The sequence below is a fragment of the Gadus morhua genome, chromosome 9 (assembly GCF_902167405.1).
Source record: "Gadus morhua chromosome 9, gadMor3.0, whole genome shotgun sequence".
Taxonomy (NCBI): Eukaryota; Metazoa; Chordata; class Actinopteri; order Gadiformes; family Gadidae; genus Gadus; species Gadus morhua.
In genome coordinates, this window is record NC_044056.1 from 12,637,336 (window position 1) to 12,654,395 (window position 17,060).

The 17,060-nt window shown below is 46.1% G+C and overlaps 2 protein-coding genes and 2 long non-coding RNA genes across 5 annotated transcripts; 2 read left to right on the forward strand and 2 right to left on the reverse strand.

Annotated features, from left to right (window-relative positions):
• Nucleotides 1-33: 33 nt before the first annotated feature.
• On the reverse strand, nucleotides 34-1,459 carry pdcd2l (programmed cell death 2-like). The gene has a single exon (XM_030366712.1). The coding sequence runs from the start codon at nucleotides 1,349-1,351 to the stop codon at nucleotides 221-223; it is 1,131 nt and encodes a 376-aa protein (XP_030222572.1). The 5' UTR covers nucleotides 1,352-1,459; the 3' UTR covers nucleotides 34-220.
• A 9,787-nt stretch (nucleotides 1,460-11,246) lies between these two features.
• Nucleotides 11,247-12,026, forward strand: LOC115551158 (uncharacterized). The gene is made up of 3 exons (XR_003977984.1): nucleotides 11,247-11,295; nucleotides 11,534-11,635; nucleotides 11,967-12,026. It is a non-coding gene; the product is annotated as an uncharacterized LOC115551158 (long non-coding RNA).
• Nucleotides 12,027-12,449: 423 nt separating this feature from the next.
• Nucleotides 12,450-13,383, forward strand: LOC115551157 (uncharacterized). The gene is made up of 4 exons (XR_003977983.1): nucleotides 12,450-12,509; nucleotides 12,586-12,697; nucleotides 13,005-13,138; nucleotides 13,324-13,383. It is a non-coding gene; the product is annotated as an uncharacterized LOC115551157 (long non-coding RNA).
• A 1,822-nt stretch (nucleotides 13,384-15,205) lies between these two features.
• Nucleotides 15,206-17,060, reverse strand: immp2l (inner mitochondrial membrane peptidase subunit 2). Of its 2 annotated transcripts, none has more exons than XM_030366715.1 (5): nucleotides 16,723-17,060; nucleotides 16,210-16,313; nucleotides 16,055-16,120; nucleotides 15,823-15,925; nucleotides 15,206-15,655 (listed from the first exon to the last, which is right to left on the reverse strand). In XM_030366715.1, the coding sequence occupies exons 1-5, from the start codon at nucleotides 16,849-16,851 to the stop codon at nucleotides 15,515-15,517; spliced, it is 543 nt and encodes a 180-aa protein (XP_030222575.1). In that variant the 5' UTR covers nucleotides 16,852-17,060; the 3' UTR covers nucleotides 15,206-15,514. The 2 variants fall into 2 exon arrangements, with proteins under 2 accessions (XP_030222575.1, XP_030222576.1); XM_030366716.1 differs by lacking the exon at nucleotides 16,723-17,060 and adding an exon at nucleotides 16,432-16,470.

Consider the following 17,060-nt stretch of genomic DNA (forward strand, 5'->3'; position numbering starts at 1 on the left):
TTTTTGGTGAAAAATCAATGCTTTCAGACTGTATGATGAATACATTTGTTTATTAGAAAACTCCACATTCACGTGCCTAGACCGATAAACCCGGGCCTTCTGTTGACACTAGCTTCAGTCTTCCCTGAGCAAACAGCAGCATCCCCTTCCATCAAGAGGACTTTACAACAAGCCCTCCTATTGGCCCAGCAGCAACAAGTGAACGGTAGAAGCACCATAATCAGATGAACAGCTGCTGATCCGGGTCGTCCTGAAGGAAGACGAACTCCTCCCGCGGTGAGGAGCCAGTCGTCCAGCAGCTGCCCCCGCAGGTGAACACCAGCACCGTCCCAAACTCCAGCGGCGCGGAATCCGGGGTCGGTACTCCGGGGTCCGGGGTCGGTCCCGCTGGCCGCAGAAGGCTGACCAGAGCCGGCATCAGCTGGAGCTCAAAGGTCCTGCGGGTGCCACAGCTATCGCACACCGGTACCATCTGTGCCCAGTTGGAGGGCAGGTCTGAGATGAAGAGCGGCTCCCCGCCCCAGCTGTACCGGAGGACCTGCTCCGGACACAGCGACACCCGCTTCATGAATCGGCTGAATGCCGCGTCTCCGTGGCGGGCTCGGCTCTTTTCGTACTTTTCTCCGCCGGAGGTGTTCTCCTCGCCCTCCAGGGCCGTCCCCACGGAGGTCCCCTCCCGCTCCTCGTACTCCCGGAGCAGCCGCTGGGCGTGCTCTAGGCCAGCCTCCCCGCCGCGGAGCTCCGACTCCTCCACCACGCTGATGTAGAAGCCTCGGAGCAGCGCCGCGTCGCCCCGCAGGGAGAGCTGTTGCAGCCCAGCGCTGACTTCCACCTCCGAGGGGACCTGGTGAACCTCCGCCTCCGGGGGAACCAGAAGAACCGGCTGCTCAGCAGGAGGCTTCTCCACCACCTGAGGCGGGAGTTCGTTGGTCGGAACGTCACCGATGTCGTCCTCCATGCCCCAGTCGTCGGCGGCGTCACACCAGTCCGTCGCCGCAGCCAGAGGCACCGGTGGGTCCGGGACCGGGCCGGTGGGTAGGACCTCCGTCTCTAAGGCCTGTGAGCGGAGGACCCTCCAGGCCCGGGGTCTGCCGCTACAGGCGGGCCGGGTGCAGGCGAACAGGTGCAGGGTCCTGTGGTAGGGGGATCCCTCCAGCGGACAGTACACCTGGACAACGTGGACCAGCGGCACCCCGCAGAGAGGGCAGTCCGTGCTTGGCCGCGACCCTCCGGGGAACACGTCCGGCTGGTCCCCGATCTTGCTGTTCAGACATGACGAAGTGTGTTCCTTCGGGTCCGCTGCTCCGTCACACAGGCCGAGCAGAACCACCTCCTGGTCGGCCGCCGCCATGCTTTGGGTCGGCGGAAGGACGTCATCGGTGCCTGAAAAAAATATGACCGGGTAGTCAGACACTAGGTCAGAATATATGAATAGCGTTGACCAATATGCTAAACTTGAATATCGTATGCTGGATGGAATATTCTTCGCGTTTAACCATATAAATACAGGCGTTAGCGCAAATTCCGGATTAAACTATAGAACAGTCATTCAGAGAGGGGACTCTCTTAATTTCTGTTAGGTCTCCAAGTTTCATTTATTTATTTATTTAAAGGACTGCACTCTACATTTTCTGTTAATGTGCTGGTGTTAGCCAGCAGGCTGATTTTCAACTGTAGTCCTTTGGCAAGATGTAAAGCTAGGCACAGGATGGCTGACAAGTAAAACATTAAAGAATACACGCAGAAACAGATAACATGATGATGACTCCAATAGACTCCATTAAATCATAACCATACAATCAGTCATACAAACCAGCATGGACTAGACAGGAGAGCTACAACAATACATAACAGACAAACATGCACTTAAATACCATTAAAGGAGCATTTCACCGGTGGAGGTATGAATATGTATTGAAATTGGGTCCTATATGTAGTCGAATAATAAAATAAAATTCTAATTTGGTGCCGTCTTGTAGTGATGGGCAAATGAAGCTTTTATAAAGCATTGAACCAGTTGAGCCAATGTTTCGAAAATGGGTTCATTACTCGAAGCTTCAGTGACAGTGACCTCTGCTGGCGAAGTTCGAGGCTGCAGTGGATTCAACGTATCCCTGCTTTGAAAACTATTTGACGCACAAACACACAAACCCAAATACTTAATAGCATAATCTTTTCACGAATAAAGATTGATCTAAATACAGATGTCTAAATTGTTCTTAAAAGGATAGACCAGCCTATGTCCAAACAGGCTAGTAGACTAGGATATTGAAACAGCATTTTATAAAAACCTATAACATATTGACTTATTCTTATTCTATTCATTCGCTTTTAAATGTTTTATTCATTCGCTTTTCTAATATGTATTGTATTTCAATCTTGCCCCAGTAAAGCACTTAGAATGGCCTGGTGCCTGAATTGTGCTACATAAATAACATTGCCATGCCCTATTCTTCGTACCGAGATTAGAACCCCGGTCTTTTGCACCAGAGTCAGTGTGTTATCCCCTACCCTAATCTTCTTGACACACTTGTTTTATTACATAAATACTCTCCGCAACTCCCGTACACGGTTGTTTCTCCGATTGTGTGTTGTTATTTTCTTTTTTTCATTAAATAATTAGGCGGTGACCTGGCTTCGGGCAAGGAGGTTGGGTGTGCTTGAGTAACTTTGAAAGGGGGTGATTATGTGGGATGGGGTGAGACACTCAAAGATTTGGTATTGGGGTAGGCTGCCTTAGTTTTTCAACGGCTTATGGATTGACTCGGTTTCTTTTTTTTGCTCAAAGCTTCTCCACCGAGCTGCGGACCAGTCAAGTGGTTCATTCAGGCAACGAACCAGTTGCTTCTTCGGACGTCACATGTCACGTGATTCTTTTTGCTCTGAAGCAAGCTTCGAAGCAGTGTTTCTTGGGAGTTGTAGATCAGGGTTTGAAGCACGTATCGAAGCTTCAGTGTCACACTGCCATCACTACCGTCTTGACCTAGCCTGGCGCCGCCCACCTACCTACTTCCGCTCAATTTTCATTTCACTTCATCTGGGTCTGCTTAAAGGGGGCATATCATATCACCAGGTGTGCGTGTGATTAGCCATTACAAGCAGGTTTGAAAATGTGCAGCATTGTGACATCACAGGTGGGCGTGTCCACCTAGATGTGTGCTGGATAGATCATTCTACCAACCTACCCAGTGGACTGAAGTAAACGTTGCTCATCTATCCGTCACACATCTAGGTGGACACGCCCACCTGTGATGTCACAATACTGCACATTTTGAAAACGGCTTGTAATGGCTAATCACACTCACAACTGGTGGTATGATAGGTCCCCTTTAATGTAAATGCCTTCCATGTCAGCCCGATTTCTGGAAGTCCAATCAGCGAGAGGGAGTGGCTGAGAACGTTGACGTCTAGGTCGCGCGCCAGTTTCAGTTGTAGTCAGAGATGAGTAGTCAGTCAATGACAAGACCCAGCGTCGACAGTTGACCACAAACATTATCTCTGTCCTTACTGTCGAATATTAATTTAGAATGTAAAAATGTTCCTTGAACTATTACATCAGATAAACAAAACCTGCAGCTATCGTTCAGAGACATCTTCACGCTTCATCTTGTTTTGTTTGTGTACAGCCTGCGCGTGCGCGAAACGTGTTTTGCGGCAGGTCCCGTCGCATGACATATGTCACGACCAAACGCGATGCGATTGGTTATGGCAGATCCAGAGTGGCACTGGGCAGATCCAATCATTTTAAAACTTCCCGCCTCCAAGTGAGTGAACGTTTGTCTAGAGTGGCGAAGTCACGCCCCTTCCGGTAGAGCTCATGGGACCTTTGAGATCGAAAAATATGAATGGGTGTCAATGGTGAGAAAATAATTATTTTCTGGTCCCAGTCTTTATATGCCCTGGATTACACATATGTTGTTTGTGGATTTAAATGATAATTTTTCATGCAAAGAAAACGTGAAGAAGTTTGATGATTTTAGGTTTTATGTGAGGCCGCTTTGTGAACTACAGCTCTTCGCTGCTCTCGACGCATATGATATACGTCACCACACCCGCACTTAGAACTTGGAACTCAGCAGAGATGGCACATAACTAAAACTCACAACATGCCCCGATTTATAGTGGTTTTCACCTCTTTCTATGCTTTAATCCTTGCCTTGAAAAAAAGTGGTGAAGTGGAGCAGAGAGATCGCCATCTCTGTGCCGAGTTCCAAGTGCGGGTGTCGTGACGTATATCACATGCGTCGAGAGCAGCGAAGAGCTGTAGTGAGACTCCGCGGTGAGACTCCTTAGCTTTGTCCATCAAATCTCCTATCCTTTACTTAACCTTTGTGGAAAACGTCAATGGGTCAAGGAGAGAAAATGTGCTTCCTTTCTAACATAGGAAAAGACAGCGCTGTTTAAAATGAATTGGACTCCACTTTCCTAACCGACGTCATTGCGCGACGAGGAGTATTGCTGACCTCTAGCGTTTCTATGGTGGAACTACAGTTTTCCGAAGTTGGTCTACAACAGGGGATCTCAAAGGGGGGCCGCCAGGAGGGCCGCCAAAGGAAAAAAATGTAGGCGGGTAACGCAGTCAGCATCCCAGTGTTGAAAAAAACATTGCACCGTGGACCTCTGGGAGTGAGGTCAAGTGAGGTATAAATCACAAAACTGAGGTTCATCCTTTCAAAGTAATGTACAGTCGGATTAAAAGTAACAAATAACAGGATTGAATTGAAAGCAAGAGAGAGTCGACTTTTCTCTTTATATTTATTTATTTTGTTTAAAATATTGATATAATAAAAAAAAAAAACTATTGGCAATGATGGAAAAGCATAACAAAATGGGGAACGACTTCACGTGACAAATGAAGAAAGAAAAAAACGTCTGCATTTTTATTTTCTTGCGGTATTGTGTGCTTAATAACCATCCATATATGATTTCATTTAGATTCAAATAATATGTTTCTTGGAATTGGTATCCATTATTATCTATTTTATTTTCTGCTCTTTTCAAACAAACCAATAAAAAATAAAGAGATAAAGAAAAGATAAATATTATGTCTCCTCCATTTCTGACACTTTGCGCTTCCTCGGGATACCGAAGATAGGTGATAGAGTTCCTCTTGCCATCTCTCTGCCCTCCTCCGTGAAATGAGCAAACCTTCTGCAATGACTGCACACACACACACACACACACACACACACACACAAATAGTTTTTGTAGGTCATTGTTACGGTTGTGTTAATATTGGAATTCACAGCACATCTGCTTCAGCAGAACTATACCCTTCAGTATGGAGATTCTCCAACAAAGTGGAGCACCACCACTTCCTGAGATGTGTTATGTCATGCTGTGGAAGATAACAGTATATCAGTCAGAATTAACTTCCAAAGACTGCAATGAGAGTAGACTGTTTGTACTCGACTACATCATAATTTTGCACTAACTTTAGCCATTTCATTTTCGTATATTTTCCTTTATATATTTGTATGTATCTAGTATACTATTTGAAATTACAAATAGGTTGCATGTAATTATAACTATTATTTAAAGTGTCTGCTATCGTGGATAAATACGTTAGCTTAAGGCAGTGGCGTCCCTATGCTGTTTTATTCGGGGATAAAGCCTCGGATGTTATTTAATTAGCCCCAAATATGATCTTTGGGAAAAAAATAATTAAAAAAAATAATATATATTCATAAACATTTATAAGTAGCCTAGTCTAGATAGACATAGTCCTTCTGGAGAATAAACAACAACCTGTTTACCACCTCAAGTGTATTAACCTATCCTATCCCCAGTCAGATCTGTGCGCGTGTGTGTGTGTGTGTGTGTGTGTGTGTGTGTGTGTGTGTGTGTGTGTGTGTGTGTGTGTGTGTGTGTGGGTGTGTGGGTGGGTGGGTGGGTGTATGTGTATGTGTATTTGTATATGTGTAAGGTCTGCCTCACTTGTATTAATTTGCAATAACTTGAATGGAACTTTAGACATTTGGGGATAGCATAGCAGTCAGGTAGCTATTTAAAGCTATAATAAACCGCGTATTTCGTTTATTTAGATAAAGCATTATGAAAAAGTTTGCATGCAAAATAAAGCATACACATAAATTTAGCGCAGCATTTTCATTTTCACTCTGGGTTAAGCCCCGGATGTTCAGGAAACCTAGAAATCCCCCCCCAAATCTATTCTCTTGAGTAGAGGCAATAAAAATGCGATATGCGTGGTAGAGACGGAAGGAGAGGAGAAAAGGATTAGAGGGTAGAAGGAGAAGAGAGAAGTAGTATTTAGTGACCTGAACTGTATGGAGTGTATCTTTTGTGCGTGTGTGTGTGTGTGTGTGTGTGTGTGTGTGTGTGTGTGTGTGTGTGTGTGTGTGTGTGTGTGTGTGTGTGTGTGGGGGGGGGGGTATCTAGTTTGAATCTATATTAAGTTAATATTTGGTGTGTGCCTATTTGGTGTGTTTATCTTTATGGTGTGTATCTATATGGTGTGTAACTTTGGTGTGTGCGTATCTATATGGTGTTGTATACCTATGGTGTGTGCGTGTTGCGGTGGCCCAGCCACTGAGCAGTACCCCACATGGCCACGTGGTGGCCACAAAGGCAGGCAAAGGCAGCCAAGGGGTGTGGTGCTGGATGGGAGGTACTACTCAGCTTACCCTGCACAGGTGCGCTGAGTTAGCCCTGCAATCAGAGGGCCTTTTTAACTCCACCAGAACAGGCTGAAGACAGACTGGCTGGAGGAGCGTGTGGAGACCAGAGACACGTTAGGCCAGTCTCGTGGTAAGAGGCCTGTGGCCAACCCTCTTGATCACTCCAAACCTAATTAATGAAGTTACGTTCAAGTGGACCAAAGAGCTGTTTTGTCGGTGTGTGAATTGTGTCGTGCTGAAACCCGAGAGAAGGCCTGCAGCTGAAGAGGAACCCCAACGACTCCAAGAGAAAACCCAAGCCGAGCTAGGGTGAAGAGGTCAGTGGCAGGGACCACAGACCCCACTAACCTTGGTCTATCTTTCTCTCTCTCTCTGGCCCCACCCCAGGAAGAGCCAGAAAGGTGTGTGTGTGTGTGTGTGTGTGTGTGTGTGTGTGTGTGTGTGTGTGTGTGTGTGTGTGTGTGTGTGTGTGTGTGTGTGTGTGTGTGTGTGTGTGTGTGTGTGTGTGTGTGTGTGTGTGTGTGTGTGTGTGTGTGTGTGTGTGTGTGTGTGTGTGTGTGTGTGTTCCTTCTCACTCTCACAAACACACGAGGGGTGGGGCGATGACATCATGCTTTACGGTTTCAGTCGGTTTCAGGCGTCCACACGAATCCAAAACGAAACCGGGTAGATTTGAAACCACCTCCGAGGGTGGTTTCAGAAGTTTGCAGTTTCGGTCAGCGGATTCGCCGGCTTCGTGTGAACGGGGCCTTGGACTCATCCCTTTAATTAAAATGAGGGAGATCATTTAAGATCAAAGACGGAGCTGAAATAGCCTCTCACTGTTACCAAGAAGACCACAGGGTGCCGAACCTGCATAGTTTTACTAATTGGCTCACCTGCCTCACCTTAGTTAATTGGTTGCATCTGGTGCGTCTCACTTAAAAGGGAACCGGACAGTACATTTGTTTGTGCACTGTTTTGTTGAGCTCTGTTGTGACTTATTTAACATTTCTTCCAGTTTCACAGGTTAAAGACTTTTTGAAGTAAAGAGGAGCATCTCGACTGAACCTGATGTGAGTAGAATTGTGTGGCAAAGCACAACTGACGTGACTTGTATGTTGAATATAAATCACTGATAATGTGTGAAGGAAATCGGGGATTGTGGTGGTTTAACTCTCATTTGAATTTTGGACCATGAGTAAACTGTTCCTTCCTTCAAAGGTCTATCATGGATATTTAACTGCAGTTCTGTGAGTATCCCAACTTAACCATGAAGCACAACTGCAAACTGTAAGTCATTAATTTCTCATTACTCTTGGGCACATTAATATATTTTGGCTTCCTGGTGGGTTAACCTGTTACCTGAAGGTTGATCTGAGTAGCAAGGATTTTTTTATTGGTTCATGGGTTACTTAGGTGTTTGGTTTATGTTGGTTTTAATGATTTGATAAAATGGTTACAGGCTCCATGTTATTGTTGTAAGCTGGAGTAATGGGTTGGGTTCTGATATCATCAGTCTTCTTTCATTCTACTCTCCTGAGCTCTGCATATTCATCACATGAGTGTTGCTTTGAAGCTTGATGAGGGTGTGGTCTGAGTGAGCAGAGGTGCATACTGGGACACAGAGCTGTCTGAAGTCTACAGGTCTGTAGACACGCCCCCTCAGGGGAAACCGAGTGTTTGAGAAACTGTCGTGACGTCAGATACATGGACTGGAATGTTCTTAAAGATGGAGACAGGGATTCAGAAGGAGAAACACCAGGGGGAGATGAGGGGGCTCCTCATCTCAACGACTAAAACACAACTTCAGTCTGACACGGAACCATGGAACGCATTCAACAGTCCCCTCCAGGCACCGTGACTACTCAGGAACAGTTTCATTTCCAAGAAGGTCTTATTTGGGGCCATCCCCATATGGATCCTGCTCAAGAGCCACCCCCCTCCACTGGGTGGTCTTCTGAACAGATGACCTCCTTCCTGTCCTCAGGCTGACTAAAGCTGCACCGTTTGCATCTGTGAGGCACCCTCATTCAGGAAACCACTGGACTACAAAGACATGACTTCAGAGATGTTGAATCAACCTGGGACACATTTTGGAGACGCCAAGCATAATCCATCACCAATGTGGGACGCCACTGAAGAATGTTGTACGTAATTTACGTCTCTGGAGACATTGGTTGTTCTGTTATGGGTGCCCTGGCAGGAGAGCTGGGGGGGGATGATGGAATGTTATTTGGCATGAGGTTTTTACCCTGCATGATTGTTTGGCGTTTTATGGCTCAGGTGTGTGTGTGTGTGTGTTGATTTTTAAGCATCGCTAGGGTTCTACTGTGTGTGTGTGTGTGTGTGTGTGTGTCTCACACCTGGCATGGGGTTCTACGTGCCTGTCCTGGGTTCTATGTGTGTGTGTGTGTGTCCGGCTTGCTTTGACAGTGATAATGTTCATACGGGGGTCTGTGTGATTGGCTTGGGATATTGGAATGGTCATCTAAATCATACCTGATGGACGGCCACATGTTTACTTAAGGGCCTCCAGTAGACATGAAGAGCCCTGAGCGACGCTCCGGAGCGAGATCCAACACACTGGGCAGGAAGGAGAGTATCCAACTCAAGTGTAAAAGGATGCAAGCGGCGTGTTCTGATCAGTGACTTCAAACTAGGACTGCACCAATCAGGGTCAATGGAGGATGGACACCAAAAGGAATTCCATGAGGAGAGTCTGACGTTGGAAAGGGACCTAAATGGATATTCAAGATGACCTTCAGACCTGTAATGAGACGGCTCTTCCTACCTGGCTGGATTGATGGAGAGCCCTGTGGATCTTGTCTTGCTCTCAGTTGCACGTCTTCTCAGGCTGAACTGTATTTGTTTCGGACAGGACTAGCTGAACGATTGGTTCCCTTAAATCAGAACCAATCCGGGAACTCCAGCTAGTGCGCTCTTCGAGCTGAAGTTGTGCTCTTCAGCTGAGGAGGTAAGGAAACCTTCACTGGGGCTTCAAGGTGTAAAGAGGAGAATGTTTCAAAGTGTTCCATGGTACTCTGATGAAGACCGTTGTTGTGTTCCACTGGCTGAGAGGAAGAACCCACACATCTTCCTCTTGGTCTTTCTCCTCTGAGAATCCTGGCGCCATCTTGAAGGATATTCCAGCTCGCGTAACTGATGTCACGACAGATTCTCAAACACTTGGTTTCTCCTGTGGGGCGTGTCTATGGAACTGAAGACTTCAGACAGCACTGTATCCCAGCATGCATCTCTACTCACTCGGACCACACCCCAATGAGTAGGATGCAACACTCTAGTGATGGAGATGTAGAGTTTTGTAAGTAATGAGGGAGCAGTCTAAGGGGATTAGAACACAATGGAATGTCAAGTCTGTAAATCTTTAAACCATGAAGATGGTTGATAGTTCAGGAATTGGGCTTCTTTTTATGATGGGCAGTCCTTTCACTCAGATATGGCTATGGTCGGCTCTCTTTGAGCTCAACGTTTAGATTTGCTCTGTATGGTTTGTACCCTGAATAATCTAGATAATTGTAAAATGTAGACACGGTTTGGCATTGAATGATTCCAGGATTTTAGGTTTAAAGTTGTTGTGGGACCTACATGGTAGTTTGGTTCTTCGTATGGTTTTGAGTGATATAACTTGTACACACTGGGTGCATAATAATCTAAAGGTACACTGAATAGTATTAATGACCAACAGCAAAAAACAGATCTCCTCAAGGTAAGTCTGTTGGCTGTGTTTTAATGAAGACCATCGCTGGACTTCAGGATCTTCCTCTGTTCAGCTCAAGGTGAGGCGCTGGTTCTGTTTTTTTCTTTGGTTGGTTCCGGCCGGAATGTTCGGATTCCAGTCGGACGGTTTGTGCTTCCCGCCGTGGAAGGTCCTGAGTTGGTCACTTGATTTAGTCCCAATGGTTAGCATAGAACATTGTAGTCTTGACAACCATAAGAAACCACCTGGCAGTTAGTTGGACGGGAGTCCCCTGAGGGAATCTGGCGGAACGTTCTGGATTGTATTTGCGTAATCTCGAGCCGTTGCCAACGGAAACTATTTTTCAGTCGGTTTCCATTGGGAATTGTTAACCCTATCTTAAACAACTTAAGTTTGATATTAAATACATACTGACATGTACGTCGTACAATATGTTGATAATTTCCGATGGTTGCGCCGTACTTTTAACCAGGATGACGTTGCGGGACTCTCACTGCGTACAAAACAGCGTTCTACTTGCGGGCCCATTTTTGACATCAGGGAAGGCTGAAAATCATTTCAAGGTGGAAGATAATTTGACATTTCTTCAACGGAACCCAGCACCTGAATATGGCTGAGTATATTTGATTTAATATCGATACTGCTTAGTGTTCTTTTTTACTTCAGCTTTTGTACGTTCTAAATATCTGCTGTCATTAATTGCCACAGAAGTTAAACCCTACCCAATGGAATGACGTTAAACAACGACTTTGGTGCAGTTAGCGACTGGATAATATCAAAGCTAAAATAATGGCCGTAATTCCCACATGTTGCAGTAGAAGATACTCTAGAACTGTACAAGGTTAAAAGGTAACATGTAGTTTGTCCCAAGGTGTCTGCCTCCTCACCCAGAGCAAGACCTCCACCTCCTCACCCAGAGCCAGACCTCCACCTCCTGTCAGAAGTCCTCCAGAACAGGTCAGTGCTCTGTGTGAGTAGTCTTCTCGGGTCAGTTTCAGTGCATGGCCTGAACCACTGCTTTAAACTTGTGGACTGCTCTGTCTTCATACCCAAAAACGGGATGCTCATGTCTTGTCTCAAGTCTTTTCTAGCCTTGAGTTATAAAATAATAGTTCAATTAATTGTGTAACTCGGTTTCGGATGAGTCAATTAAGTGTATTGTTGGGCAAATGCTGATATAAACCTGCTACTGTAGCTGAAGGGCGAGGCTGAGAGGCTGGGGACCGGAGGATTGTGGTGCCAGGGTGGACCGGAGACTGAGGCTGGAGACCAGGGGCCGGCAGCACCGGATCAGAGGGTAACCAGCACCAAGCTCATCTGAAACACTAAAATCCACGGTAGTTTAGGTCTGGTTTTGATCATCTTATGACTTTCAATCTGTGCCAAGCTGTGATGAATTAAGAAGTTAATTCATACAGGGGTTATGCAAGAGTCATATGAGCCATTAATGTTACTAGTGCTGCTACGACCGTAGTGGATGAATTGCTGAACGTGACAATCTGCAGACGTTGTCTAATTTAAGTGTTTAAATTTGTCTTCCATTTTACAAGTGAACTTCAGATGCAGGAGGTGGGGTGTGTTGTGTCCCCAGGTGATTTACTGCTGAGACCAACTGTGTTTGTAACCAGACCAGGAATCCATGGCTGAAGGAGCTGATGGAGGAGCTGTGCTGATGGAGGAGCCGTGCTGATGGAGGAGTCGTGCTGAAGGCCCTGCCTTGTGGAGGAGCTGGTGGAGGCCCTGCCTGGTGAAGGACGTCTGTCGTGGGGTAGATGGAGCTTGACTCTGAAGTGATCAACACACTCACTGCCACTTCTCGTAGAATACTGCTACCACAAACTACCGGCATTTGTACCATGTATACCAGACGACTACATCTGTTTTACCACATGTTGAAGCAAGACTTCCGCTGTTTGTTCCAGACCAGGACTGTGTCTGCTGCTGGAGGAGCTGAGACGCTGGAGGACGACTAGGAATCGACCAACAAGGATTCCTCGTAAGTTTGTATTTACTTACATGGTTGACTTAAAGGGCAAAATACAGCTGTTACTTTGACATGCGTTAACCAACTACCGCTGTGTTTTCTTACTAGAACGTGTTTCTGGAGCGGAGACGAGCTGGTAGGGGAGCCGTGAATCTGGAGGATGACCATCACTCTACCAACAAGGATTGTAAGTTTGTATTAACCAAACAAACTGGAAATAAAAGGCTTAAAAATAAGACAAACTACTACATGCTTGTTACCAGACTTTAGGGCCAGACGCACGCTGTTTGTTCCAGACCAGGACTCTGGCTGAGGAGAGCTGATGGAGGAGCCAAGACTCTGGAGGACGACATCACTCCACCAACCAGGATCCTCGTAAGTTTGTCTAAAATAAACAGAGTGGACTTGTTGTAATGCAGGATTAGTTTGTCCAGTACAAGTTACGGCATACTATTGTGGTCGTTTACCAGACAAACTATAGCTGCTACTTTGTTACGCGCCATTAGAGCCCAACTACTCCTGTTTGTGACCTTACATTAGAGACAAACTACTACTTTGTTTGTTACCTTGCATTAGAGCCCAACTACTCCTGTGTTTGTTACCTTGCATTAGAGCCCAACTACTCCTGTTTGTTACCTTACGTTCGAGACAAACTACTACTGTGTTTGTGACCTTACATTAGCGACGAATTACGTTTGTAACGAGACCAGGAATCTGGAGGACTGATGGAGAAGCCGTACATCTGGAAGGCAAATCCTGAGGACCACCAGGACTCTTTGTTCAGGTGGTCTGCATTATCTGGACATGGTGGACTAGGTAGGGGGTTGGGGGTTCTACTCTCAAACCAATGGTACCGGGTTCAAGTCCTCAGAATACAGTGATGCGTCCTTGAGCAAGGCGCACCAAAGCCTGCCTGCTCCTTAATGACTTATCTTTGGTTCAGATAATGTTGCATCTTTTGAATATTGAACCTAATCAATGTCCTTGTTTGATCCGGGCAGACACACCTGAGCTGAACCTCACCTGATCCTGTTTGGTCGGGGGTAGACACACCTGAGCTAAACCCGCCCTGATCCTGACATCCTGCTGGTCCCGTCTCCTCAGTTCATCTGAGCCTCGTCCTCCAGAAGACCTGCTGAGCTCAGCTGTCTGAGGCTGATGGATCAATGACCTCCAGTGGGAGTGATCTTCTTGACCCCACATGTAACCGTGTGCTTCCACACGCCTTTCCCTCACGTCTGTCACTAACCTCACTACTTCACTACTCTTTACTGCTTCCTCTTTTCTTCCTTCTCTGTGGTTCAAACCTTTACACTGAAGGCGCGTCTTCCTGACCTCAGAGGGTTTAGCGTTAGGGTTGAGAGTCAGGGTTTAGAGTCAGGGACAGAGCTGGTCAGGGAGGACTGCTTTTACACAAACCTCTTCACTTGCTTTCGGAATGGTGGTGACATTTTGAAAAGATTCATTTGGGAAAATGTTTTCCTCTGCTTTCCTTTAAAAAAAATTGTATTAAACTTCTGTCAAGTGTTTTTGTTTATATATTAAAATCCCACATTGACTTCTACATGTTTGGTGCGGTTCATTTAATTGTCTAACTTGGTTAATGTCAAGCTAAACTCCTGCAATACATTTAATGTACATAATTGTTATTCAGCAATGTTCACATAATCCATTTGGTAAAAATATGAAACCTCCATATTACTACTAAATTCAAGCCTATTCATTAGTGATGCGCGGGTGTCCGCGGGTTACCCGTGGGTCGGGCAGGTTTGGGTTTGATATTTATTAGTTGTGGGCATAGATTATTTTTTTAATCTAGATTAATTTTGGAATTAATCTAGATTAAAATGGAAAAACGGCAAAAAATCCTTTCGTTTACCTTGACAACTGTCAATTATACTTGGCAACGGTGAATTATCAAATATAATTCACCGCCGGAAGTTGTGAAGTGTCCATGCAAGTGAACGGAGCATAAACAAAAATAATTGACAGCTGAACGTTGGGAAGGTCCATGCAAGTGACTGGAGCAGTCTACAGCATTGAGAAGAGCTGTGTAATAATCCATCATAATGTAAGGTTTAGAAGTTAAATATTTGAAAGTTGTAGAATACATTTAATTAATATAATTTATATTGGAGTTAATTTGCTAGAAATATACTTACAATGTTTAGTCAGTTAATCATTTACATATTTATGTTACATAATAATTACTTGCATATTTACATATTTAACAGTCAGGATATTCTGTTGAATCTGCCTCTCTGATTCCCTCACGTTTACCTCTAAATTCTAGCTTCTGATTGGTTAGTTCAGTCACGTGATAGGTCCGAACAAGGAAGTTTTTGAAAATAGATTAACGGCGATATTATTTCTATCGCGCGATAAAAGTTTCGATGACGGCCCACCACTAATATTTATACAATATTGCGGTTGCGGGCGGGTTTGGGTCAGTCTGAAATCACTAATTCTCAATCAACGACCACCAGGCGGCAGCGTTCCACCCGCTTAACCGAATTGTTTTTCCCTATATGGTATCCGTAGTTGTTTACACCGCCAAAAACTCGTATAGATCTCCGATGAAGACATGGCTAACCATCTTATATATTTCAAATGTGTAACTGTTTAAACGACCTCCCCAGACACATACTGTAGAGACCATGGGTTAAATTACTGTTCTAGAGAGGTCTCTGAATGACAGTTTCAGAGGGGTCTCTCTAAATTACTGTTCAGCAGCCATGCAGCAGTAATAGAACAAGAGAATGGATGTTTTTCTGTAAACGTTTGTTCATTTCTGAAACTCATTCAACTTTCATATTCATTATTGAATTGCAACATCCTACTTAATAGTATTCATCTCAGCTTCTCTAAAAGAGAATATGATGCTTGAATAAAATATTGTATTTAAATCCATTAGATAAATAACAGACCGTATTATGGGAATTAACAAGTAAGTAACAAAGCCAGTGATTGAAAATGGTTGCCGTGGTTACAAGTGGCCCGCCTCATGTAAAATCAGGTGTACTGCTGGCATCTTGCTGTGTTCGGTCCGGTCCTCCGGGTAACCATAGACAGCGTGTGGATGGGTTCAGGGTAACGTCCCATAACAGACAGGATGTTGGGGCCCTCCCCCCCCCCGACAGTAAGTCCAGCTGTTCAGTTCGACCACAAGATCCTCTTCATCAGTTGTCCTCCTCAGAACTCCTCCTCTTCCTCCGCAGCGTGGGAGCTAAGCAGGGGGCCCCGATCCTCAGGAAGGGACCGCTGGATCCGCTGCCACCGATTGGGCGGCCAGATGATGTGAGAGGCGTGGCCATGGAGCAGACCCACTGACACCTGTAAGAGACGCATGGACAGACTGACAGTCAGACAGACAGACAGAACCACAGACACCTGAAGGAGACACACAAACAGACAGATCAGTCAGACCGACAGACACCTGCAGGAGACGCACGGACAGACCAGTCAGACAGACAGTCAGGCCGACAAACAGACAGACGCACCGGTCCGAAGCTGTTGCTGTCCAGGCTGTGTCCATGGTGGTCGCCCTCGATCCACAGGTGGCCTTCAGGGACGCGCAGGTAGCGGTTTTTATATCCCAGTGTTCTACACACACACACACACACACACACACACACAGTTAAGGGTACAGGTATGATGAGGATGAGGAGGAGTAGGGTATGATGAGGGTACGATGAGGATGCAGGTATGATTCAGGGTTTTTGGGGGTCTGACCTGATGAAGTCTCCCTCCAGGGCGACCACCCTTTTGATGATCTTCTGCTGGGGGTTCTTAGGAGACCTGTCACAGACATCAGGTCAGTGGAAGGGCGTATAGGAACCAACCTGGGGAGAACCAGGGGAACTAACTAGGTAGAACCAGGTACTCACACGACGGAGACGATGTCACCGCGGTGTACCTCGTAGTTCCGCACGCGCCAGCGGTTCAACAAGACGACGTCACACGCAGACACGCCCTCTGGGTTCAGGAAGGGCTACACACACGCATAAATCAAAATCCCAAAAGAAAAAAATTGTGAAAGGTGGTGAATGCTGATTAAATGTTTACTACTGCTTTCATGCAAAGCGACGTTCAGGAACGGGTCGGGCTACCTGCTCAGAAACGCCCACACGCATGTAACCAGGGTCAAACCCAACACATACTGCTGGGATTCAAGCCCTCAGCCTCCAGTCTACACTATCCATTACCCGGAGGGAGAGGGCGAGGGTGACGTGGAGTAAGAGGGTGAAGTGGAGTAAAAGGTCGAGATGGAGCAGGAGTGTGAGGTGGAGTGGAAGAGTGGGTGGAGCCGACACACTGATTAGTTCCCGAAGTGGTTTCTGACAGCTTTAACATCCCCCTTCATAAACCAACACCCATTCGGTGGAGGAGAGCCCTCTGACCTGCATGGAGGTGCCCTCCACCCGGGCCACGTAGGCCACGCGGTCCAGAACCGTGACGGTGACTGGGACCGCCACGAAGAACCCGCCGACGAACGCCCGCAGGTACCGCCGGCCCGCCTGCTGCGCCATCTGCTGGTCACGGACCGGAACAGTACTGTTTGTTCAAATCATACGCTCTTTCTGCAAAAGGTAAACCGTAGTTGCATCGTTTAATAGTATTCGTTTGAATGCTGATTAAAGAGGATCTTTAATGAGGTATCTATAGACTTCGTCCTCTCCGAAACCGGCCGATGTCCTTTAATGTACGGAACCAGCGTGCTGTTGTTGACCTACTAGAG